Source organism: Phocoena phocoena, chromosome 4 (assembly GCF_963924675.1).
Source record: "Phocoena phocoena chromosome 4, mPhoPho1.1, whole genome shotgun sequence".
NCBI lineage: Eukaryota > Metazoa > Chordata > Mammalia > Artiodactyla > Phocoenidae > Phocoena > Phocoena phocoena.
In genome coordinates, this window is record NC_089222.1 from 86,348,245 (window position 1) to 86,375,274 (window position 27,030).

Sequence of the window (27,030 nt, forward strand, 5' to 3'; positions counted from 1 at the left end):
TATATTAGAAGAAAATTCACCTAAATACTGAGGGAACGATGTTACACTCAACAGTAAACACTTTTCGTGTTGATCACATATGGCCTATCAGCTGCTGGGGGGTCTGTGTTTTCAATCAACAGCCTATTCCTTTCCCATGGTAGGTAGTGGGTAGTTGCCCATAACCACTTGTACTATGCCTAAGAGCTGACATAACCCCTGCCATTGGGATAAGTTGCCCTACTTTGCTCACTTACTGTCTTGAAAGGTACAATTTTGGCAATGGGAACTGAGAAGTCTGAATTTTCCTTGGGGAAATGATGACTACTGATAAACATAAGTGGCTCCATTACTGCTCGCTACCAAAATGATCTATGAAAATGGACCTCGATCTGCTGTATAAGATCATTACTTCACGGTAGTAAATATTTGTTGAGTAAAGGGCCCACTGAGTGAACTGGGCCAACTGGGTCAACTGAGGGAGTACAAGACTTTGAAAAGATTCAGGCACTAAATGGCATTTTGTAGTATCAATAGTATCTTGAGATTTATTACTTTCTTCCCTTTATTTTTTTCTCACGTATGTCTCAGACTGCCTTGCCAAGCCACTGCTGATGACCCTCACTTAGTGGGAACTAGAGATGGTTGGAAGGGGCCAGACGGGGCCAAAATGAGCTTTTGGCTTCCTTTCCATTGCATTCTGTTAGGTTTTTCTAAGTAGACAAATACTCCTCACTGTTCCTTACCCTGGATGAAGAAAGATCCTCCACAGGCATAATCTTCAGGCTTTATCACAAACACCACATAGAACTGCTCACCTGGAAAATCCTTCTTCTGCACAAGACATAAAGATAGGGAGAAGGGAGAAAGTCCATATAATGGTGGGGGCAAAAAGAAAGAGGAAAGAGAAGAAAAGTAAAGTTCACCTCTGCTCCCTAGCTCCTTAGAAAGGACTCACATTCCCATGATCTACTCCAGGTTATCCATAATAAAATAATTGTTATATCCAAGAAATTATGTAAATAGAGTGTTCTGATTTCAATCTGTCCGGTGCCCACTTGAGTGCTTAGAATTGTAGTAGACCCCGTATAAAATATATGTCAACAGTCTATGTTTAATAATTCATACTTGTATATTAAATTCTTGAATAAACTTTATTTTTTAGGACAGTTTTAGCTTCACTATATTAAGTTTTTATTATTTTAAAATTTAATGATAAACCGGTCAGCGGTTAAATAAACAATTTACGTTAGGGAAGCAAAGACTCAAGTCAGGAGACCTGGGTTACAGTCCTGGCTTTGACTTTCTCTAAGTGGGCTTCTCTGTGTCCCAGTTTCTTATCCATGAATGAAGCATGGTTGACAAGATAATCTTTAAGGTCCAGTATATTTATACAACTCTGATTTTTTTAATTATCCCCAAATTTCTGATATTATGTTTAACCCACTGAGAAAATGGCCCAGTACTGAATCATGGGCCCAAAAGAGAAGTAATAACTTGTTGCCAAACATACTGAAAGTAGGAATGTACTGATGTGATTTGCACTTCATTAATTTAGTGTCCAGATGATGTAAAATCTGAGTTTCCTACTATGGTTATTCTTTTGTCTTTTTAAATTTGGGACCACAGAATGCTGATGTGCTAAGGAAGAAAAAATACTAAAAACAAGGGCAGATATTTGAGATATCGAATCTGAGACATTAAAAATAAAAGCCTGACTAATAGAAGTTTTTTGGTCTGATACCTAAATTATAATTAACCTCTCCTCATTCATGGCCTGCTATTCAATAAACAGTATCTCCTTACCTAGAGAACAGATCAAATTGCAGGTACTCCAAGTAAGTACCGCTCTAAAGCCAGGGACAGAATCTCTTTGAAAATATGCTGACATGATGTCTGTACATTTTTGCTATAAAATTACCATTGAAATAATAATTTAATTATCATACCAAAAGGGCAAACTTCTGCACAATGTGGTTCATATTTCTTTGAACCTGCCCATTCTGTCCAGAGTTGAAGTTATGTTTTGGTTACAATATGTTTTTTTTCAATTGAAAGATAGTTGATTAAAAATATTGTTTTAGTAGAATATGTTTAGTTGTTTTAAACGGATCAGATAAACTTTACCCTAAACCGGCATCCCCCATTGGGTAGATTGGAATCTTTTGCCCTTATTTCTCTAAGCAATCTGTCAGACACATGTCCCACTGCATCACAGGTTCCCAAGATTCCCCAAGGGGAACGGAGCACCTGGTAGAGTAGCACTGTCTACTATCACCAAGGCTTTGATTTCAGGTATAGCAATCTTTGTTTTAAAATCAATCAGAAAGGAAAGAGATTCAAGGCACACAGTGAGCGGTAATCCCTTAGGTTTTTCTAAATCCGGCAGGTAACCTGACTGGTCCAGTAGGTGATCTGATTATAAACTGTGCACCGTCATTGACAATAACAACCACAGAAGCGATGTCTCACCTGTAGTGTGATGGCAGCTTTCTTGGTCATGGACTGATAGACACCATTAAATTCTACATTGTGGTCGAGATCATACACTGGGCACTGTAACATGCATGAGGGATAAAAAAGGAAAGCATCACTAATGTCATAGTATACACACCACACATGCCACCTGGATCACAGGGGAGGGGTTCCCTACTGAGCCAGAAACCATGAAGAGTTTTCCCCCAGAACAGTCATGAAATAGTCCTCCTAAAACTTGGTGCCTTGTCCTCTGAAGTCAAGGTCATTTTATATCAAAGAGAACTGAAAAGATCATCTTAAAGTGTATCACACCTTTCCCATTTTTTATTTAACACCTTATGAAACAGAAAGGGCCTAATGACACAATAAAAATTTTAAAAAGAGCAAACAGGTTTCTGTTTTTCTTGTGCAGCCCACAAGTTGGTCTTCCTTGTTCTCTGTCATAATCCTCCCTCCCTCCCTTCCTTCCTTTGCTTATTTTGGTGAGGAGTCAACTGCTCTCTATCTCCCCAGATCAATGTCTACAAGCACAGACTGCCCACTTGTGTGCACAAGATACTGTTTTTATTATTTAGCAGTTTTGTCAGGAATATGTAGCATGAGGATGACATGGTGGTCACCCTTCTCTCTCATTTATCCTGGGACAATATAGTACTCCGTATTGGAAGGTTGACAGGTTATGAAGACTCACCATGATATTCTGGACTGAGACAACAGAGCATGGATAAGCCATTTCAGACACAACTTTAATGATAACTGACTCCACATCTTCAGGAAATTTGTATAGAAAATACTAAGAATAAAAAAAAGAAAGACAGGATTTGTTAATGTTTACGGTCAAAAACTCAAGCTATTTTCCCATGAATAAGGTGGTTTCCTCAAATATTAAGCAGAAAGTTCAGATGTAAATCTCAGTAAACCTCCAGTAATTCAGTCAGCCATTCATCTCTTGCATATTGAGCAAATGCTCTGTGCAGGGCTCAGGCACTAGGAACACAGCAGTGAACAAGAGAAAGGAGCCATTTCATACAATATTGCCGTATCATTTTTTATGGTTTTTCCTTCTCAACTAAACTTTGCTACACTTCATTCTAATTTTGACTTAAGAAGATGCCCCCAACCCTTTGAATTAGAGATATGTGAAATGTGACAGGAGACAAGGTTTGCCTCTGTGGGGTCATTTTGAAATATGAAGCTCCTCCTTGAAAAGCAGATAAGCCTGTTCTTCAAGAATCTTAACCACATTCCCACAGGCAAGAATTAGCACTAGACCCACCCTTCCCCTAGACTTTCTTGCCAAAGAATCTATTTCCTGGCTGGAATACAGTGAGATGACATTTAGATTCAAAGACCAAGCCCTGCATCTAGCCTCCTGAAATATGTTCACAATTTTGGGCAGAAGTATTTCTCCAATATCATCAGAATAAGGGAACATTTATAATAGACAGAAGTTACACTATTTACCTACTTAGATTATCAATCCACTGGAAAAATTTATTAACTCTAAGCCTTAAACATGTTGCTAATAATGAAGAAAGGGGACTTCTGCCCAGTAGTTATAAATATAGAAACTGGTTGAAAAGCTTGACATGAAATATACGATTAAAATTTTGAGGAAAACAAACAAAGCAAACCCCTATCCTAGGGCTTTAGTAAATCTATCACTTTAAAGGAGAAGCAAAACCCGTTAAAACTTCATTCTGCATTCCCACATCCTCTTTATTAACCTTATTCTGAGAACCAGAGCAATAAAAATATAACTTTTTCAACAATCCAAAGCCTTCTGATGGGGAAAAAAATCATCTCAAGATTAAAGAGTGTCATTAACGCTGCTTTTTGGAAGTCTGTTCATGCCTTGTAACAGATGGCAACACTCTCAAGAAGCCACTCCATTTTTGTGCTTTTATTTTGGAACTTGATTCAAATACATATAATACAGGGCTCTTCCAAAGGTGAATACCCTGGAATTCCCAAGAGGCGTTCATGGTTCTTAGGGGAACCATACTTTGTAACTCAAAAGCATTATTATGGTTACTATTAGCAGTAATGAGCATCACATATATGCCTGTATATTCTAGGAGTTGGTTTTGCGCAAGCTGTAGACACCTACCGAAGGCTTATCTGTATACCAAGGTATTACTAATCGTTTTTTACCTTTAAATTACCATAAACCCCAAATAAATAAACCCCTTGCCTTGAGAATCTACTTTTACCAGAAGGAAGCAAGTGACAAGGATCCAAAGCAATGCCTGGAATTTAGTCTAAAAATCACCATCTTGTGTCCTGATTATCTATCCAGTTTCTGTAACCTGCTTCTATCTACAGGAATAGAGGCAGACTGTGGTGCTTCAGGTTGTCTGAGTATGTGCAGTAGTTTGGGTGGACTTACAGGAACAGAAAATTTTTCCTACAGTTCAAGAGGATATAAAATATAGGCCGAAATGGGAACAGTTATGTGTAAAGTAAGACTTTCAGAGATGTCAAAGAATTTCCGTTTTGTTTCATGAGTTTGTTTTAAGTATATTTTACTCTAGTTTGTGATTTATATACAAATTGTTTGGGCTTTAGTGTTTAATACTTTTTTAAAATAGAAAGAAGCTATAATATATAATCATCACTGATTTTCAGTCTACAAAGTACATCACGACATTCACACATTTTTATTATATTTATTTATAAATAAATATAATGATATTATATTTATAAATAAATTGATAAATAAATAATATTTATAAATAAATAAACATGATATTTCTATCATATTTATTATAGCTTTCGACAGGACTATTAGACTGTACTCTTTCTGCAGTTGGGGTACAAGTTTTCCCCTCCCTTTCTATATAGATATCTCCCATTGCCCCTAGTAACTAGTGCTTTCAAATATTTCATGAATTAAGTGGCTAATACTCTGAGGGCAATGGATCGTGGGACTTAGTCCTCTTCTGTCACTGGGTGGCAGCATATATGCACTGTGGAGGCTTTCACTGACGGGAAATTTAACTTTTCAAGGTGTGCTGGAGTTGGCTCTTGCAGGTCTGGGGAGCCGATTGTACACATCAATTCCAAACTCTGTGTTCAATGACGTCACGCTGGCAGCTTGAAATCCGCCAGAGTGGAGGTATTTACACTGCAGAAATGGGCAAATGCTACAAAACAGGGCTTTCACTCTAAGAACCAGTTGTTAAATATTCACCAGCTCACAAGTGGTTGTAACAGATTTACAATATTATCCATATAATATGTTAATCCCAGTTTTAGTACAGTATATCCAAGGCCATTTCTGACAAAGTTGCATTACAGCCTACAGAAGACTTATAATAAATATCAGGACATTAAATAAATCTGTTTTAAACTTGCTATTGCATAAACTTCACTCTTTCAGAAGCTATGAGAGGAGAAAGGAAGGTAGCTAGAAGTGTCACCAGAAAAGCAGCCTAAGTCAATCAAAGTTTTCATCTATTTAGTCTGTTTATGACTATGGCCTAATGGAGAGCACAGCACAAATATCTAATTCTTCTAATAATTTTTGTCAGCATTCCTGTTCTTTCTTAATGACAGGAGAAACTAATTAATTTTACCCATAACACTGTAGAAATTAAAATCTGTCTCATTTTTATTATACTTTCAGATCAATTGATTATTTTTGTATTTGTTTAGCGGTGGTCTTCCATTCTCTGTCTCCCCACCCCCATCCTGATTATAAGGTCTGTGAAGGCAGAAGTTGCACCTATCTCTTCTTCATCCTTCTATCCCTGGCACCTAGTACAATCTATCACTGTACTTGGTACATAGTAGGCCCACAATTTTACGAATGAAGGTTGAGCCAAGGAACATCTGCAAATACTTCATGCCTCCCATTTTACACCAATTCAAGTGATAAGGTTAAAGGTGTGTCTAAAATCCCAGTTACATGAACAACATTCCAAAAGTACAAATATAGCTCATGTTGTGAAAGATCAAGGGCAACATCACATGCTAACTCTACCCGTTACCATGGTTTCTTTGGGTAACACCAACAGGAAGAATCATGATAACCTTGAAGCCCTTCACTTACCTGGGGTTGAGAGGGACTGGCAGTAAAGTGAAAGGCAACATTTGTCCTGAGAAATATAAGGGGGAGAGGGGAAAGTGGGAAAAGTGAAAGAAAAGCATAAGTTAGCAAACAAAAATTGTTTATTAAAAAAACAAAATCTTAAACTAGATGCAAGGAAAGCCCTACCCTTTGAGAAAGGAGTTCTGGGCCCATAAAAGTGACAAAGTGTGCTGCATGGGAACTTGGTGGTTTCACCTCTCAAGAATGATCAAATTGGGGAACTGATCAATTTTATGTCTTCGTAAACCCATGAAGTCATACCTATACAAGTAAGTACTTTGTTGACTTTTATAGACACATTTGTCTTTGGATTCTCTTAAGATTTTACAATCAAGTACAGGGTTTAGGTGTCAGAAGTGGTCTGAAAGGGAGAGGAAAAGAAGGTTTGAGGTTCATTTGCATAATTCAGATAGCACTTCCAAATTTTGATGTATCCATGGCAAAAGATCACTTTTTAAAAAATGTGGTGGATAGATAATCACCATGGGAGGGTCTCTAGGGATAGGAGCATACTCTTCCTGCCCCCCAAGCACCCCCAGTTGTCTACATTTCCCTCCAAGGTTGTGTCCTCTTGGGGTTAGGCATTGCCTTCTAAGACCCTTCTTAAAATGCACATACCACCAAAAGAATATAATGAAGTTATTTTCTCTCCAATTATTAATTCGCTGTGAATTATTTTATTAGATATTTTCATTCTTCTGTGAAAGACAGAAATGATCCAGCACTGAGGAAAAGACAGTGTGGGGAGCATGTAGGAAGCATACATCTGTAGCGCAGGGCGCTGTTGGAAGGAACATACGTGAACAGTTCAAGAGACTGGAAAACAAAGAGAAATTTGCTCTTCTCTGTAGTCATGTAAAGGCTGTTTGGGGCTTTTGTTCTTTCTGGTTCTTGCCTCATTTTTAGTTGTGAGGATCACTCACACATGCCCACTGCACTCTCGATGCCTGCGTCTGGGGAGTGTCATGATCCCAACTGTCCAGTGTGACCTGCACTTCTGGGAACCTGAACCTGAACTTCTTCTGGGGTCCTTCCCCAGCTTTATCCCCCAATGCTGAGGAGTCTTTCTCTCCACTCCTAGTTTTCCTTTTATAAAAATTAAATAGTTTAAAATTTGTATTAAAGATTCCTTTAGAAAGGGCATGTCAGGACAGTTAAGCATGGAGTTTATAATTGGAGGTGTTGTTTAGAAGTCATAAAATTTGAGCACTATTTCTAAAGGTAATGACAAACAATTCAGGCTGTCAGCAGATGAGGCTTAGAGTTTAGCAATGGATGCAATTTGTATATATTCACTCTCAATAGAAATCATCATCAGAGTCAAGGATTGGTTCTGCTGACATATGGTTAGTAACTCGTGATCTTAAGTCACCTAGAGAAGCCAAAGTCAGTGTCAAATCCAGTTGTGTGTGTTCTCCTGAGATTCCACAGCCAGAGTCAGGACCCGCGGTGCTGTGTGTGGCTCTCAGCGTGTGGGGAGTGTCATCTGCTATTACCAGGGCAACACGGGGCCCTCAGTTCTGTTTGTTTCCAGGTCAGGGGAACAAAGAGGACAGTGATTTTCTTGGCTGGCAACAGACAGTGTAAGATTTCCAGGAGAAAACAGTTTTCTTTGGCCAGCAATTTGTGTTTCAATTCTCCCCTGTCATTTGAATTGCAGTTATATCATTGAATGTGTGGACATTGATAGGAATTTTCTGGGTTTTTTTTTTTCTTGTTCTTTATGTTTGCTTTACTAGTACAACACATACAAACTTTGAAAACACTTTATTTTCTTTAAGACTATCACAGTTAAGTCTTCTCTTTCTCATGGAGTCAACAGTGTATGCAAAATAAACATGGTGCCTGTTGCAGATGAAAGGTTCTGTTTCCTTCCCCATGGGCCTCAGTGGAGGTGGGGAAGGTTTATTTTAACAGGTGTCATTAAGCAACAGAACAAATCTAATTGAGACACACGTACGCCTTTAGTTTTAGAGAAGGAAGTACACAATTTTCGACTTATTTGAAAAAATTAAACACAGGAAACAAAGGTTTATTCAATAAATAAGAAAACCCAAAAACGAATTTTGTTTCCTCATTTTGGCTAGTTTGAGGGAGAGGGAAAGAGAAAAGGAACAGAGGAGTCAAGAGAGATGGGTGTGCAGGGAAGGGAGACAGGAGAAGAGGGAGAAAAGGGCCCATGGGGAAGGGAGAGAGAAGGGGGAGAAGTATCTACAGGAGAATAATAAAACAGAAGGAAAAGGAAGGGGGGATGGGAAGAAAGGGTAAGTGGAAAGACAGGCAGAGACAAAAACTAAGTCACAGTGAGCGTTGAAAACCCTCACTTTGTCGAAGGAAATCACACTGGTTATTCACTTGGACTATGGACTTCAGAGTATCATTTCCTGTTATCTCCTTACTGCCATCTGTCATGAGCTGCCTTTGCTTATCCCAAATCTTTCCCCAACCCTCCATCATCTGTAACCCTCCACCTCAAGGCTCTGGCTGAAGTATAAACTCTCCACGCGTGTGCTAAATCCTGTCTTTTCTTCCCTCCTCTGGGACGTTGCTTCTACAAAAATCCAACTCTCCTATAAATTTTATCCACCTTTCTACTCCTTAGTTTATAAATATACTCTAGTCTCAACCATTTTCAAAATAAATAACAAACAAAAGCACCCCCCAGAATTGCCCTCTTTTCCCCAAATTTCTCTCCTTTGATGTCATTCTATATCCTTCTCCTTCACAACCAGCCTCTTCAAAGAGTGCTCTGCTCCAATCCCTCATTCATGCTTTCCTCTCTCCACTGCCATCAGGATTCTTTTTCCACCATCTCCCTGAGGTTGCAGTCACCTCCTTGTAGCTAAATCCAGTGACTTAGTTCTTAATTTTCTTTACCTGTCTGTGACAGTTGACACTCACAGCCCCTTCCTCTGTCTTAGAACTTCCTCCCGTGGGCTTGTGACCCCTGCTTTCCTGCGTTTTCTTCCACACATCTGACTATGACGAGTCAGCTTCTTCTGAGAGCTCCTATTTCTCAGACCATCCCTTATATGAGAATGTGACCCACAGTCCTGTTCTTGATCTCCTCGTTTTCCTTAGCCACATACATCTTCATTCATATATGTATAATTATATATATTATAATTGCCATAAAATCCATATATATAAATATTCAGTTGCCACAAAAACCACAACAATGGTAGTGAATCACAAGTTTCCATGTCCAGCCCAGGGCTATCTCCTGGGCTCCAGTCACAGAAAAGTGTTTCTCTGCTGGGCTTCTGCACTCTCACTGGCCCTCAAGCATCTCAAACTCCATATGATCAAAATGGAATGTACTCCCGTTTCCCTGACCCTGACCTGCCACGTCTGTCGATAAGCCTCAGCTGACTTGTGACATCATTGTTGGAGTTGTCTTGAATTCCCTTTTTATCCCTTCCACAGCTGACTGCTCACCAAGTCTTACTGATTCTATTAGTGTAAATGTAACCTGGATGCACCTGCTCCCACCTGAAGCACTGTCTTTGCTCAGTATAGCATCCAATAAGAAAAAAAAAAAAAAAAAAACCTGAAAAACAATGTAAATCACTGTGCTCTACCCCAAAATACCAAAGGGCCATTACATAGGATGACATATAGCAAAATGGTCTAAAAGCCTCTTTACTCATCCATTTCCTCAAAAATCTATGACTTTTCACAGCACGGTAGCTGAGCTATCGCACTCAAAACTCTCTCTCAAAACAGACTCAAGATCCCTACTTAGAAGGCTAGAGGAGGGTTGAAGCCTTCAAGTACTCATGTAAGACTATATTTTTGATTCTGCCACATGTATTTTTTGAATTTGTGAATTATCCCCATGTGTATTACTTGACTCTTTTTCTCCCTTACAACTTTGTTGCTACCATGATATGTTCAGGTCCTAATAATTTTTTAATTCTTCTCTGTTCAAACTTTTGATTTGTCTATGTGCCTCTACCCTCTCCTCTCCAGTTCATCTTCTACACGGCTACTAAAGTCATCTCAAAAAGCAGACCTGTTGATGATATTCTGTTGCTTAAAATCTTTTAGTGGCTCCCATAACCTTAAAGATGAAGTCTAAACTGCCTGATGCAGCAAAAATATCTCAAAGATCAAGGATTGGGTACTGCCTGTTTCTCCCCTTACCTCCTGTAACTCCACCTCAGGCACCATAGGGACCAGCCTTCTTGAAGCTTCTACTCAGTGGCCTCTCTGTCGCTCAGCCCTCTCTCTTGAGCATCGTGCTGTATAAGTTCAACACTCTGCCAGGCACTGCACTTCAAGTTCAACATGTCCCAAAGTGACATGTTATCTTTTCCTTCCCTCCTCAAAATTCTCATTTTCTCTTAGGGGCACCACCATCTACAGGTTAGATGGTCATCCTAGACTCTCCCACTTCCCTTACCCTGAATATCCAATCAAGTTTTGTCAACTTCACCTCTAAATTCTTCAGTTCATTTCATTATTTATCTTGACCACGGCACCAGCCTTCTAATTTCTCTGCATCCAGTCGAGTCCCCCTCAAATCCATTATCCATACAAATATCACAATATAGACAACTGTCTAAATTTCTTTCTTTTTCTTTTTAAACTATCTGTCATGCATTTTCCATTCTTGGGGATATCTTTTTTTTTTTGGCCGAGCCACATGGCTTGTGAGATCGAACCCAGGCCCACTGCAGTGAAAGCATGGAGTCCTATTCACTGGACCACCAGAGAATTCCCAACAGCCCTTGCAGGCTCCTCCCACCCCAGAAGCAGGTGCCTGCCTATTCCTGCAGCCTCCTGCTGTTCCCTGTCTGCAACTTCACACGCTGCAGCACTGAGCGCCACGGCAATGGGGTCTGGGAAAAGGAGCAGGGGCAAAGCTGGTGTATGTGCATGTGTGGAGGCAGGTGGGGGAGAGTTAAGACGGCACGGAGTAATGCTTTAAGGCAGAAGTTAATTTTTTAAGCTGGATTTAAGTAAATAAATGCTTCATGGTATTGAGAAACATATTTAGGGCAACAAAAATTAGGAGGATGGTGTTAAACAGAAAGTAAAAATAGCATGGTATAGTGGGAACGGCTCAGAACTGCAAGTCAGAAGTCGAATCTAATTTTGATTTTGGCCTTTCCTGGCTGTGTGAGTTTGGACAAATCACTTAACCTCTCTGGGCATCAGTTTGCTCATCTGTAAAAATGAAATGAGTGGATTCAATTCCCAAAGTTCCTTCTATTCTTAAAATTTATGATTCTAGAAAAAAAAAAAACGCTTGTAGTCTGCCACTGAAAAACATACAACAGAAACTGCAATGTTGGGAAATTTGAGTTCTTCAGTGTTTCTCTCTATACCTGAGTTCAGATCTCCCCACAGTCCTCAGCTCTTGCCTGTTACCCTCGTCCTCTGGATTTCTGAGTTTCCAGCAAGGCTGGTGTGGGACAATCCAGAGCCAGGGTGGAAGAGATACATATATCTTAGTTACCATCTCTTCTCGGGCTTATCTTATTCGCATAAAACCCCTGGTAACTGTGTGCATTTTGAAATGCTCTGCATGTCTGGTTGCTGAGGTCAGGTCACATTGTGAGAGGCGGAAACAGAAAACAATATGAGGGAATAGACTTGCAGTTTCACCACATGCGTATCATTCAATAACCCTCTCACAGATTTGTGACCTTATGGCTTCAGTTTCACAGAATTCAGTTCTCCAAAGGGTCTAATTAGCCTCACAGATACCAGCCCTAGAATTCAAGTACGCTACTACCAGGTGACAGCGACAGGTCAAACACACAGAGACCAGTTAGTAAATGCAGGGCTTCTCCAAAGTTCAAAATGCACTCTGTTCGGGTAAAGTGCTACCACCTCCTTCAAATTATGAGTACGAATTCCCATACTGTTTAATATCACAAATTAATTTGGTTATTAACACAATTAAACACAAGCACCGCATTTAGAAATTGCTTAAAGGTAGCTGTTCTCAACTCTGCTGTACATTGGAATCACTTGGAGAACCTTAAAAATGTATATACTATAATGCTCAAACCTCCCTCCTAGAGACTCATATAATTGATCTTTTTCTGCCTTTTTTGGGGGGCTGGCTCTTTGCTCTTGAAATTATCACATCACTTTTTTCTACACCAAAATTAATGGAGGGACTTGGAAAAAAAATGCTGTAACTACTTCACCATCCTTCTGACCATTCATTAATCCATCTGTCCATCTGTATCTATGGGTATACACCGTCAAGGGGTGTAGAGAGGACCAAGATAAATATTTGATTCATATCAGCAACTCCACTGGCTACAGACTTCAGGATAAACTGCCTTAGAAAATTTAAGGAGAGCTTTATAATAGGGCAGAACATTCTGATCAGAAAAATAAGCTGCCAAAAAGTAGTATATATTTTAAAATATTCTTATTTTTTAAAAATTAATCTTTTTATTGAAGTGTAACAAACATATAGATAACAAGACATAAGTATATATCTGAAAGAATTCTCACTAAGTAAACATAGCCGTGTACTTCTCCTTTCCTCCCTGACGGTACCACTGTCCTAACTTCTAACATTACAGAATAGTTTCGCCTGTTTTTAAACTTTATATAAATGGAATCAAACAGTGTGTATTCCTTTTGTCTGGCTTCTTTTGCTCAACATTTTGTTTGTGAGATTTATTCACATTGTTAGGTACAAAAATAGTTTGTTTTTATTGTTGTGTGATATTCCTCGAATGAATAGCACAATTATGTATCTAGGAGTTGACTATATAACTAGGAGTGGAACTGCGTTGTCAGTCCTTTCAAAGTATAGCAGTTTGGTAGGTGCAGTGGAATCTCATTATGGTTTTAATTTGCATTTCTGACAGCTGATGAGGTTATGTTTTTGGACCATTTGTATAGTTTCTTTGGTGAAGTGTCTGTTTAAGTCTCTTGCCTATTTTTTTTCCAGTGGGCTTGCCTGTCTTTTTTATTTTTTAGAAGACAATTATAAAAAGAATGCTGGTCGTTTTAAATAGTTGACCTGTGGTTTGGTTGATTTTGTCCATTGTTAATTTGCTCTCTATTTCATTGTTTTGGGCTCTTATTTTAGTACTTACTTCCACTTTCTTTGAATTTTATTTTCAGTTCTTTTACTTTTTTTTTCAAGCATTTAATTCAAGAATTTATTTTAATGATCATAACAAACCTATAGAAATCAAGAGAATGATGATGTTTTAAAATACACAGAATTTGGACTTCCCTGGTGGCACAGTGGTTAAGAATCCGCCTGCCAATGCAGGAGACATGGGTCTGATCCCTGGTCAGGGAAGATCCCACATGCCGCAGAGCAACTAAGCCCGTGCTCCACAACTACTGAGCCTGCGTGCTGCAACTACTGCATGCACCTCAACAAAGAGTAGCCCCTGCTCACCACAACTAGAGAAAGCCCACGTGCAGCAACAAAGACCCAATGCAGCCAAAAACCATTGAATAGCAATTATACTCCGATAAAGATGCCAAAAAAAAAAAAACTACACTAACTGAAAGAAATCTGAAGATTTTTGCTTTTATGAAAAAAGATGAAAAGCGAAAACAGTGTTCAGCGTTTGTTTTGCAGTGTGCACCCTGAGCGGTGAGAGTGGCACTGCCACCGCCTTCCCTGGAGCAACACTCAACATCTCAGCATCAAGCCACCATAGCTGTGAATTATGTCTGGGAACCTCTGTGCTTTATCTCAGTTTATTCTGTGCATCTGTTAGCAAGATGTGTCCTAAGGTAATTGCTTAATATCATTTGGCTTATAAAAGGTTTCACAAGAACACTCTACTTTCACATAGTGGGGGAACCTTGTACATACATTTAAAAATTTTGGTTTGTTATTTTATTAGCTATAGAGAAGGTTACCACAAAGATTGTGAATTTGTACACTTCTTCCCATTCTGCAAGTTTTGCTTTGTATATTTTGAAATGATATTACTAGGTACACAGAAATTTAGAATTTAAATTTGTCTTCCTGGTAAATAATTATTTTAGAAATATGGAATGTCTCTTTATATCTAATAATGTTCCTTGCATTAAGGAATATCTTGTATAATGTGATATAATACATCAACTTTCTTTTGTTTAGTATCAGTATGGTATTTCTTTTACTATCCTTTTATTTACATTTATACATTCTTTTTAAAGATTGTACTCTTGTAAGCAACATATATTTAGTTTTCTTTTTTTCTAAATCCCATTTGATATTCTTCGTCTTTTACTTGGCATATTTGAGTCTATTTATATGTCATTTATTTTCATTGGGTAAATATAAACACTGATTCCCCTTCTGAGATCTTCTATCTCTGTCCCAAAGTTCTAGTGAGAGGTCAAAGTCTCAAATATCGTTTCTGTTCCTGAGATCTCCTCATTTTTGCCCCAGAGAATCTATTTATTTCACTGAAGCGGAATCTGAACCTTGCACCCACCTGAGTGCCAGCCCCCACTCTGAGCAGTGCTCAGACCCATAGGCTCCAAGATTCTTGCCCAGAAGAAGCCAGAGCCACAGAAGGGTGGGTGATACTGCAGACAGCAGCCAAAAGCTTGCCAGTGTTTTCTTATTGATTTGTAGGGGTTCTTTATATATTCTGCATATGAGCCCTTTGTTAGTGTTGGAAACATATTCTCTAGTCTATGGCTTGTCTTTTTGTTCTCTTAATGATAACTTTTGATGAGTACAAAGTAAAATTTTAATGTGACCGATTTAATGACATATTTTTAAAAATTTTATTTAAAACACTGAGAGGGGAGGGAATGGTTTGAACCCTTGAGAAGCCTTGAACTTAGAGTAGGATAGGGCAGGAAACTCCCTGAAGTTTCTGGCCTTATTAAGGAATAATCTTAGCCTTTCTGTTTACATTTTCACACAGATTTATGCAATATTTTATGCGACTACCCTCTGGGAGAGAATAGATCCCTTAGAGACAATACCCTCCACTGAATTTATTATACTCCATGTCTAATCTAAACAATTCGAGATGCTGTATCCCGACTGATTTGGTTTCAAAGGATGGTAGAGCAAGGAGAAGGAGGAAACAGTCATAAGTTTTCACTCAAAGCCACATAACATATTACTTTCAACCTGTATACATTCCTAACCAGAAGGAGAAAACTGGAATAGTAATAAGGGTAAGAAAAATAGCTGAAGATCTTCCTTAAAACAAAACCAAAACTTCCTTCAGGAGAGTGGCACTGGTGAGTGACACAGAAGTACCCATCACTAGTGCTTGGGTGTCACACTTGCTTGGACAACAGACAGGAGGGGGCCCTCACAGATGCCCAGGAACAGATACACCTATCAGGTGCGCCGCCCTCTGCTCTGCTCCAGTCGCCTACTGCTTCCCCCTTACACAGACTAAGGCCCTGCTGCCCAGCTGTGTACAGGAGAGTTCAGAAGTTGCTAAGACAATATGCCAAGTGGATGATTTCCTCCTGGGGTGCTGATCTGGGAGGAAGGAAGCTGGACCGTGCACAGACAAGCTCAGGAAGAGCAGACAAGCGAACAGAGAAAGGCCGCAAGGAGTCCCGCTTACTGCAGCTGGAAGTGCTTGATCTTGGTAACCAGCAGTCTGTACTGGGCACCCAGGGGCGCCATGGATGCGACATCTACAAATATCAGTTGCTCCAGAGGCCCTGTTTCATTGGTTGCTTCTGAGGGACATAAGGTGCGGCTCACTTCCTGGTAGTTGTAGCTCCTCTGGTATCTGCAGCAGCCAGCGGAGAGAAAAGCCAGCGAGAAGGAGAAAGACACTCAATGAACAAGCAGGGAAAAGAACATCTCGTTTCACTTCTCCCTGAACTTCTTTCCAAGTCCTTATATTTAAAATTTCATACTGGACCTACTGATAGTAATTTTAGAGCTACTGTGTTTGGCACACATTGTGTGACGTTATAACACAGACATGAGGACTGTTGAGTGATGAGCAGTTCACTTAGGTGTCTTCATTACCAAATCATCCTCCTAATTCAGTCAGGAAAGTTATCAGATTTTGAAGGGAAAACTGTTAAAAACTGATAAAACAACCAGTTGATTCCATTTTTCCAATCTTCAAGCTTTTGCGAAATGAACATAAAGAAAGCCCCAGAGTCCAAGTCAGGGCATTAGAGTCAGTATTTCAATCCTCACGTGTATTAACCTCCAAAAGTGATTTAACATTGTACTATGTGCCCATATCTGCATGCTTTCTGGTTTGTTCTTGTTACTGCTCTAGTGCCTTATACAGCAAAAATATAGATTCCACAAGGTGGGAATTTCACTGTTGTCTTCCACCACTGTATCCCCAGCATCTATCATTTGAGTGCTCAATAAATATTATGGGATAAAGAAAGTACACTCGGTGGACATTATGAAGAATGGGGAGAGGTGTCACTCATTGAAGTTGATGGTGGGACCTAGCCCTGACCTTGGTGGATGACCCACTAACCAACCAAGAGTGACAGAACATTCTGGGTAGAACTAAAATGTTAAACGTTCTTCTGGGTGCTACAAATCTAGACAGAGTGCTTATCAGAACCTCAAAGAGGAGAGAAACTGAACAGAGCTGAACGGTCAATGCAGGCACCACGACGACTGTTTGCATTTAGCATACATAATATGTCAACATTCTGCATGTCTGATTTCTCCTTTCGCTAGGGAAAAGGGCAATTAAGGTCTAGCACATTGAAAGAAAACAAATGTAATGAAGCTGTCGGGGAAAGATCCACTTACAGTCCTTGGAAGAGCAGAGGAACCTGCCAGGACAGCACCTCTTTCTGCTGGCGAACCACGACCAGGACCGGGTAGTCGAGGTTCTCGGAGGAGCTGTTCACGTACACCCGCACGGCGTTCACCTGCGAGCCAGGGCAGAGAGAGAGGAAATGCAAATCACACACGCACGCACACGCACAGACATGTTACATCATAGCTGCCATCTGAAGCTCTGAAAAACTTTAATTCATACGTTTGCTGCTGACCATAGATACTCCAAATATCCCAGCTGTCTTCTCCTCATTCATATTGTAACCATACTCAGTTTCAACACTGATTGCACAATGAAATCACCAGGGGAGATTAAAAAAAAAACTGATGCCTGGGTCCAACCCTCAGAATTTTGATTTAAGTTGTCTTGGGTGAAGCCAAATTATGGAGGCTTCAAATGGCAGGCTGAGGAGTTTGAATTGGGCGGTCAACACAAGATTAGGAGAATAAGCCCAAACAGAAAAAGAAAGAGGCTGTTGTGCTTCTCTTCTTATCTGAATATAAACGCTAAATATCTTAAAAAAAATACCTACAAGTGCCTCAGTTGCCAACAAACTTTAATTTTGGTTTGGAAAATCATTCTGTGCTTCAGACCAAAATGTTATTGCCACATTGTGTTAAAGTCTAGCAGATGGCCTGATGCTCCCTCAGCAACAAATACTATAGGGGCTGAAGAGTCTTCTCTTTGCCCTGCTCCAAGGCATAGATCAATCCCCAACACTAAATTCTTTTTGATATCAGCAGATCCGTGGCTTCTTTTGAATACATGTGTCACCCCAAGGATTGAACACTATCATGGCTGTTTAAAAGACAGGAAATTGAATTGTGCCCCTGGATCTAGATGGTTTTGGTGTTTCCCTTCAGTTTTTTTTTTATATATATGTAATACTGTAGGCAATAGAAAAAAAACAAAGTAAGAAAAAGTTGGTCTTTTGTATGCGATTTTTTTTCCCCTAATGAATTTAAGCCCTAGTGTTCTCTTGAAAACACCTTATTAGGGGAAAGAATTGAAGCAAGAAAGGCTTGCAGTGAAACCCTGAAGATCTATGACATGTTCAAAATGGAAACTGAGAGGCAGCAGAATAGCATGGGAATCAGAGATTATTACTATTTGGATATCTTATATCATTCTTGATTAAGACACTTAGTTTTTTAATGTTAAAACCGTCCAAGAGTAATTTATAATTAGATAGGAAGTGCTTGCTCACAAAGGGAGCGTTTTCTTGTGCCTGTGCTCTACATGTTTCCATGGAAATTATGCTGCAGCTGATCATTGCCAACACCCTGTCTCTAGTGCAGACCTCTTCCCCAAGCTCTGGATGTTCCACAGGCATCTCAAACTCAACCTGTCTGAAGTGGCACCTGTCACTTCCTTCGCCCCTAACTTTCATTTCTTCTGAATTTCCTTGCTTATTGAATGGCCTCACCTCACAGCCATTATTCTGAGCCGGAGTCATCCTTGATTCCTACTTCTGTAGCGTTCTCCATCAGTAGGTCATCAAGTTCTACACAATGTTCACACCCAGATCCTCCCCTCCCCCACCAATGACAATCCTCATCCAGTCCTTTATCACTGTGACCCTCCCTGACAGCACCTTATCTAGTCTTCTTATCCCCAGGGCTATACTCCCTCAGATGCCACTTTCATCTTGGTATTCTCCTGCTGAAAAGGCCTTCAGTGGCTCTGGGAACTTCCAGATTTTCCTCCAAAGGAACGGGAATAGTACTTTTATGACAATATAGAATAGAATAATGAATGCTCATGTACTCATCCAGCTTTAATAATTATTAAAAATTGTACCATTGTCTTTCATTTACACCTTCCATTTTCCACACACATCATTTTTGGATTATTGTAAAGTAAATACCAAAGATCATACCTTTTCATCTGTAAATATTTCAATCTGTACCTCTAAGGGACAAGGCCTCTTCTTTCTAACATAACACATTACCATTATCATACTCAGTAAAATTAATAATAGTTCTTTAAAATCACCCAATATCCACACAGTGTTTGAATTTCTTCATTTGTTGAAAAAATTGTGCTTTTTTCAGCTTTTAAATTTTGAGTACAAACAAGATCCACATATTGCATTTGGTGGATATGTGTTTTGAATCTCTTTTAATCTAAAGGTAACCGCCCCGCCCCTGCCTTTGGGCATTTATTTGTGAAAGAAAGCAGCTCACAAAGCAGCAGTACAAACCTGAAACACCCACATACTAGGTTTTGCTGACTGCACCCTGTGGTCTCATTGAACAGGTTCCTTTATCCCCTGTGTTTCCTGTAAACTGGCAGTTACAGCTAGAGGCTTGAGTAGATTCAAGTAAATACATTTCTCCATCTTTTCCTTGGATTTGGAATTAGTCAAGAAAGTTTTCACCACTCCAGGTTACTGAGGCCTGTATTTTCTTCTAGTACTTTATACTTCTAGTATCATATGTTTAATACTTAAATCCCTATCCCTTCATGATTAATACTAACATATGGTATGAAGAATGATTTTGATTTTATCTTTTTTTTTTTAATATGGCTCTCCAGTTGTCCCAGCACCACCTATTAACAAGTCCATCTTTTCTCCACTGATCTGAATTGCTCTGGGCTTTTCTTGATTATTGCCTTCTTCTCTAGTTTCTTTGCCTGCCAATCCCTCACATGGCCAATTACTTGCTGTTTCTCAAAAGGGCTCTGTCCCCAGTGATTGGCCTTTCAGTATCCTTCTCATCCCTAAAGTCCTTTTTTGGGGATGTTTTCCCTGATATGTCCCCATCCCATCAAATAAGTGGGTGTCCCTCTTTTGGGGGGACGTGTGGCCTCTGATTACCTCTATACAGCATATTAATACCACTGTGAAATAATAGAAATATATATGGCCTTTGCCCCCAGTCCCTGGAACAGAGCTCCTAAAACCCTTGTATTTTTCTAAGTGATAAGAGCACTAGTGGCATATTTTGTTCTAATATTTGGTCTTACTCCTGACTCCTGACAGAACTCCTAAATCCTTTGGAATTTTCTGGGTGACAGGAGTCCCTTTTGTTCTAACGAAGAGACTCTTGGTGGGCTCCTGGATAACTTCAGTATGGCAGCTGGTCACCCAAAAGACCTAGCCATGATTAGAAGATTGGAACTTTCAGTTCTACCTCCATCCTCCAGGAAGTGGAGGGGGCTGGAAATTGAGTTAATAATTGATCATGCCCAAATGATGAAGCCTCCATAAAAATTCCTAAAATACAAGGTTTGGAGAACTTCCAGGTTGGTGAATGCATACATATACCAGGAGGATGGAGCAACCCAACTCCATGGGGATAGAAGCTTCCGTGCTCAGAACACTTTTGGACTTTACCCTATGCACCTCTTCTATATTGCTCATCCTAAGTTATATCCTTTTATAGTTATATCCTACTACAATACTATAGTCATCTAGTAAATAAACTGTATTCCTGAGTTCTGTGAGCTGCTCTAGCAAATTAATCAAACCTGAGGAGGGGGACTTGGGAACCTCTGATTTATAGCTGTTTGGTCAGAGCATAGGTAACTTGTGATCAGCATCTGAAGTGGGAGGTAGGCAGTCTTGTGGGACTGAGCCTGAACCTATGAGATGTGATGCAAACATCAGGTAGACAGTGTCAGAACTGGATTGAATTGTAGGACACCCACCCACATAAAATTGCTTAATGTGTTGAAGATCCATAAGTCTAATGTCAGAAGTACTGGGTGAGTAGAAGAAAATAGAAGTTAGCTTTTTCTACAGACGAGCACAAAACATTTTTTCATGCAGTCAAATTTATTCCGTTTTTCTTGGTCACTTTTAAAAATTGAGATATAGATAACATACCATACAACTCACTCTTAAAGTGTATAGTTCAGTAGTTTTTAGTATATTCACAGAGCTGTGCACCCATTACCACTACCTAATTCCAGAATAGCTTCATCACCCCAGAAAGAAGCCCTGTACCCATTACCAGCCACTCCTCATTCCCTTCCTTCCCCAGTGCCTGGTAACCACTAATTTAAATTCTCTATGGATTTACCTATTTCACATAGGATATTTCATATACGTGGAATAATGTAATATATGCTCTCTTGTGTCTGGCTTATTTCACTTAGCATAATGTTTTCAAGGTTCTTCCATGTCGTAGCACGTGTCAATACTTCATTTCTGTTTATTGCTCAATAATATTCTAATTGAATGAATATACAACATTTGTTTAATCTTCAGTTAATGGAAATTTTGGTTGTTTCTACGTTTTGGCTATTACAAATAATGCTGCTATGAAACATTTGTAAACAAGTTCTTGTGTGAACATGTGTTTTCAATTCTTTTTTTTTAAATTTTTATTGGAGTATAGTTGATTTACAATGTTGTGTACAGCAAAGTGAATCAGTTATTCATATACATATATCCACTCCTTTTTTCTTTTTAGATTCTTTTCCCATATGGGTCTTTACAGAGTACTGAATACAGTTCCCTGTGCTTCACAGTGTTTTCAGTTCTTTTGAGTGTATACCTAGGAGGAGAATTGCTGGGTGACATGGTAACTCTTATGTTTAACTTTTTGAGGAACCGTCAAAATGTTTTCCAAAGAGGTGCATCATTTTACATTCCAGCAATTTACATTTACCAGCAATGTAAAAGTTTCAAATTTCTCCATATCCTTGTCAGCACTTATTATTGTCTGTCTTCTAGATTGTAATTATGTGGGTGTGAAGTGGTGTCTCATTGTGGACGTGGATCTCTCAGTATTCTAACATTTAGTTTACCTGCCTGGCTCTTCTGCAAAGCTGAAGACTTCACCTTTGGCATCTCTGGTGCTGGCAAAATGAATTAACTTAGAAGCAGGCTCACTTTTGAGGTTCATAACACAAACACCAACTTACAGCACATGTGTTTAGAGCACACTTTTGTCCGGCTTAAATCTATAGCGGTCAGAACTGAGGTAAAAACCTAAGGAAAGCTGTGAACTAGGCCAGCTTCATCTTTTGCTTGTCTGCTGCTTCCCTTTTCGTTACCTAGGCTGCAGTCTTCTCCTTCCTTCTTAGGTACTTAGTTCCAGAAGGGATTTCCCTCCTTTTTTTTTTTTTTTTTACATGTCACTCTAAGGCAGTGATTCTCAAATTTTAGCGTGCCTTTTAGCATTTGAATCTCTCAAACCCACCCTCATCATTTCTGATTCAGCAGATCAGGAGTAGAACTTTAAAATAATGTGTTTTTAACAGCATGCTAGGGGATTCTGATACATGTGGATTGGAGCCCATACTCTGGGAAGTACTGGGAAGCCCATACTCTGGAAAGTACTGTTCCAAAGAAACCATCTTGTCAGCAGCCTGCCAACTTCCCATTATTATGAGATGCACAACCGTGAGATCACCAATGTCACTAGCACATCTGGAAGCTAGTGTGTCTGGTGGGGCTGAAACTGGGCCAGCAGGAAGGAGGTCTGCTGCGAGCAGAGCAGGGCAGATTGTTACTCCACTCCACTCCACTCTTTATCTCCACACTCTTTTATTCCTGGTCTGGCTCTGGTAACCCACTTAGTTTTTTTTTATTATTATTATTTAATAATGATCTTACTAATTATAATTTAAAAACTCAGAGATACTGGCATAATAAATTGCAAAAAAAATATATTAGAGTGGGAAATAGAAAACACTGGGCAGTTTTTCAAGATGAGCAGATAATGCACCACCCCCGGGAAAGGATATAAAGCCCTGTTCACATGTTGCTTTGCTTTTCCAGAGGCCAATATGCAACTGGGAAAGTTGGATTACATTTGCAGCAGCGAAGTAAGCCATGTAAAGCCAAAACTAAATGAAGGTATTGACAATACATAATGGACCCTGATACCTTGTAACAGACTACTGTTTCTTTTTTAATTTAATTTAATTTATTTTTTTTATACAGCAGGTTTTATTAGTTATCTATTTTATACCTATTAGTGTTTATATGTCAATCCCAATCTCCCCAGACTACTCTTAAGAGCCAAGATTTTCCCTCCTGTTGCTTCTTCCTGTTGTCATGACAAAAAGAGCACATTTATTACATATATCTTGTTCTCTTCCTATGTTACTACAAGCAGGGAATTGCATTATAACTATGAGGGAAGAATTATTTAAGTACTCCCAACTCTGATATTATATAGATCACAATTACAAAAGGTCTTAAAGCTTAGAGAGCCCCTTTTTAATCTTTTAGAACATGTCAGTAGGGAAAAGTTCAAAATTACAAATAATAGAGTTCTGTTGCAGAAAGGGTGAATATGAGTTTAATTCAAAATCTAGTTTGGTTTTGCTAAAACAATGAGACTGTAGGCTTTATTGGAATATCAGATTAAGAATCAGAGATTACTGGTTTCCATATTAGGCGCACCATTGTTTTCTGGTGTGATCTTGAAAAACTGATTCCACTTGTAAAATAGCTACCGTAGTATTTGCTAATGGTTCCTTTTCCTCATGTTACAAACGTTAGAAAATGATTTTTTTTACATACAAATGTTATTTGGTAACTGTTTTAATAACCTGTTATGTTCACTGGGTGTGTATTTTGGGGGTGTTTGGTCTTTCTGTCTGTCCTTCCTTCTTCTCTCCCTTCCTTCCTTCCCTCTTTCCTACCCTGTCATGCTCCCTCCATCATTCTTCAAACAGTCACTGAGTTAGGAGCTATGGGAGGTGCTAAGGATATACTAAAGGGAACCCTGTCCTTGAGTAGCTCATCATCTAGTCAGAGAGACAGATGGTGTTATCATCAAAAGCATAATGTGATGATACTATAGTAGCAATGTGAGCAGGTGCTGTGGGCCCCCAGAGGACAAAGTGGCTACCCATGTGGAAGAGTCAGAGTAAAAAACACAGAAGCTAGTCGGTTACTTCCCAAGTTATAGAGAAGTTGGGATTGTTCACATAGGTCCTGCTGTTGCCTGCCTGGCGCACATGACCTTGACTCATGGCATTAGAGAACCTTGCATCTGGGAAGGTACTCAGGGAGATCATCTAGTCCAAAGGTTCCATTTACAGAGGAGGAGCCCCAGACGTAGAGGTGATATGACTTCCCCAAGGATGCTCAGCTATGGAAGTATCATTACTAGAACGCAAGCTTCTTGCAGCCCAGTCTCCACACAATGCTTGGTCAGATCATGCTGTCATCACCATTTTGAATCCCTGACTCCACTGAACACCATTGTGGATGTAGACTTCTACTGTGACATCAAGAAGGTATATAAACACCATAAATGAAGGGAGAGTATAGGAGATGTTATTTGTACATATATAACAGACAAAATATCAGTATTGTGAATGTATAAAGAATCCTAAAACCTCATAGAAAAACACAATAACCCAATAGAAAAACGGGTAAAGGATGTAAACAGCAACTGAAGAGAAGAATGACCAAAGAACATGTGAAAGGATGAGAATATTTTACAGTCATCAGAAGGTAAAGACTCAAAAGTATGACAATACCACATTTACAAGGATGGACAGAAATAGGAACTCTTGCATATTGCTTACGAGAATGTTATTTGGTACAACCATTTCAGAGAACAAGCTGGCAATATCTACTAAAGCTGAAGGCGACTTCACATTACATCCCAGCATTTCCACTCCTAAGTTTACACAAAGTCATGGATAAGAATGAAATGAAATGAAGTAGACTATGGATCAGGGTGGATAACTCTGAAGAAGATAAATTAAGAGAAAGAGCAGGTTGTATGATCCTATTTACATAAACTTTGTAAACAAGCAAAACAATAATATCTGTCTATCTTTCTATCTATCTTTAGTAAAATAATATCTATCTACCTTTCTATCTATCTTTAGTAAAATATATATACATGGAATTAATACACACCAAATTCAAGACAATTGTTTTCAAAAACTTGGAAGGATCTCAGACTTAACCCCAGTTGCCACAGTTTCTTAGATATTGATAGAAGACCCAGACTCCTGGGTTAGAAGCAAGTACATTATTAGTCTGGTCACAACATGGGCAGAAAGCCTGCCTGAACTTTCCCCAGAGCGGGACACCATCTCTATTTTCTGAGGTGTTCACTATACAAATGTCCTTGAAAGAACTATGTAGAAAAATTTCAGTCATTGCCTTCCTGTAAGATGTGCAGAAATCCAGAGACCTATGAAGGACTGTCTCCCGAAAATGGTTACTTTGGGGGATGAAGGAAGAGGATGGGTGGAGGTAAGTAGGGAATTATAATCGTCTTCTTGTTTCGTAAGCTGAGTTGTGGGTACACTGGTGTTATATTATTTTCTATACTTGTTTATATGTCTGAAATATTTCACCATCATCATCATCATCAAGAAGCCGTGATGTGCTGGCGTTTGTGTTTGCCCACTTCTGAGCAACAACCCTCATTTTATACATTTTATACAGGTTCTTTGTTTTTGTTTTTGGCCACGTGGCTTGCAGGGCCTTAGTTCCCCGACCAGGGATTGAACCTGGGCCACGGCAGTGAAAGTGCCGAGTCCTAACCACTGGACTGCCAGGAGATTCCTTGTACAGGTTCTTTGCTATTCAAGGAAGTGGCAAACAGTCTCCAAAACATACTCTCATATAGTCTGTCCTTACTAGTGCTTGACCTGCTTGTACTAACTTCACCGATTATAGCCTGCCCACCTCCCCACCCACCTTGCGCACGTGCAGCCAGCTGGAAAACTTTACATCGTCTTTGGTCTGATTAACATGACTCATTTCTCCATTGCTCTTCCCTGGAAAGGAAATATGAAGATGAATCTAGTACTGCACTGGACAGTAATGTGCTAGCCTAGATTCCGTGTTGTTAGGTGTGTGAGTTTCCTAGGGCTGCCGTAAGAAAGTGTCACAAACTGGGTTCTTAAGACAACAGAAATGTATTCTCTCACAGTTCCAGAGACTAGAAGTCTGAAATGAAAATATCAGCCAGGCCACGCTCCCTCTGAGACTCTGGGTAGAATCCTTTCTTGCCGCTTCTGGTGGTGATGGTCAGTCCTTGAGCTTCCTTGGTTTGCAGCTGCATCACTGCAGCTCATGCCTCTGTCATCACGGTATTCTCTCTGTGTGTCTGTTTCACATTCTGTCCTATTCTCTGTGCATGTCTGTGTCCAAATTTCCCTATTCTTATAAGAATTTCAGTCACATTGGATTAGGGCCCACCTTAATAACCTCATCTTAATCTGATTACATCTGCAAAGATCCTACTTCCAAATAAGGTCATATTTACAGGTCCCAGGGGTTAGAGATTCAACATATATTTTGGAGCTGGGGACATAAATCAACCTATAACATTAGATCTGTAGAATTTTTAAGGAATGAAGCCATTCAGGTACAGATCTGTACCTTTCCCTGACCAGCAGCTTATCTCCAACTTGTACCCACCTGCCAAGAACCTTCATGCTGAATGAAGGAAGGCTTGCTGGGAGAGTCCATTATGTGACTGTTGTATGAAAACAGCTTCCCCGGAGTGAAGTGACCTTGCAGTTCTGAATCCTTTTCTTATTAGAGGCTGGAAAGTCCTAGTAAATGAAACATTTCATCCCACAAGTTTTATAACCACTGCAGGGAACTGAGCTGCTTTAATCACAGGTTATACTTTTTTTTTTAAAGATAAGCTTTAAAGTAATTCCTGTAGTTATTGATGAGACTGTTTAAAATTCCCTCTGCCTGATGTAGCCTTGGAAAACCATCTTCTGTAAACTTATGCAATAAGGCAGAAAGATACATACAACTGGATTTTATTTCTGGCACTACATCTACTATCTGGGTGA

The 27,030-nt window shown here is 39.5% G+C and overlaps 1 protein-coding gene across 6 annotated transcripts in view; it reads right to left on the reverse strand.

Moving 5' to 3' along the window:
* The window catches only part of SIDT1 (SID1 transmembrane family member 1), an 84,327-nt gene that overhangs the window by 43,268 nt on the left and 14,029 nt on the right, over positions 1-27,030 (reverse strand). For 3 of the 6 annotated variants that reach the window (XM_065876958.1, XM_065876957.1, XM_065876956.1), the window contains exons 2-7: positions 17,253-17,374; positions 16,078-16,248; positions 6,512-6,557; positions 3,149-3,250; positions 2,452-2,535; positions 726-813 (exon numbers count right to left, since the gene is read on the reverse strand). In XM_065876958.1, coding sequence (XP_065733030.1) covers positions 726-813; positions 2,452-2,535; positions 3,149-3,250; positions 6,512-6,557; positions 16,078-16,248; positions 17,253-17,374 — 613 coding nt within the window. Of the gene's footprint in view, positions 1-725; positions 877-2,451; positions 2,536-3,147; positions 3,251-6,511; positions 6,558-16,077; positions 16,249-17,252; positions 17,375-27,030 lie in introns of those variants that run through there. The other 3 variants (XM_065876959.1, XM_065876960.1, XM_065876961.1) reach the window with 3 other exon arrangements.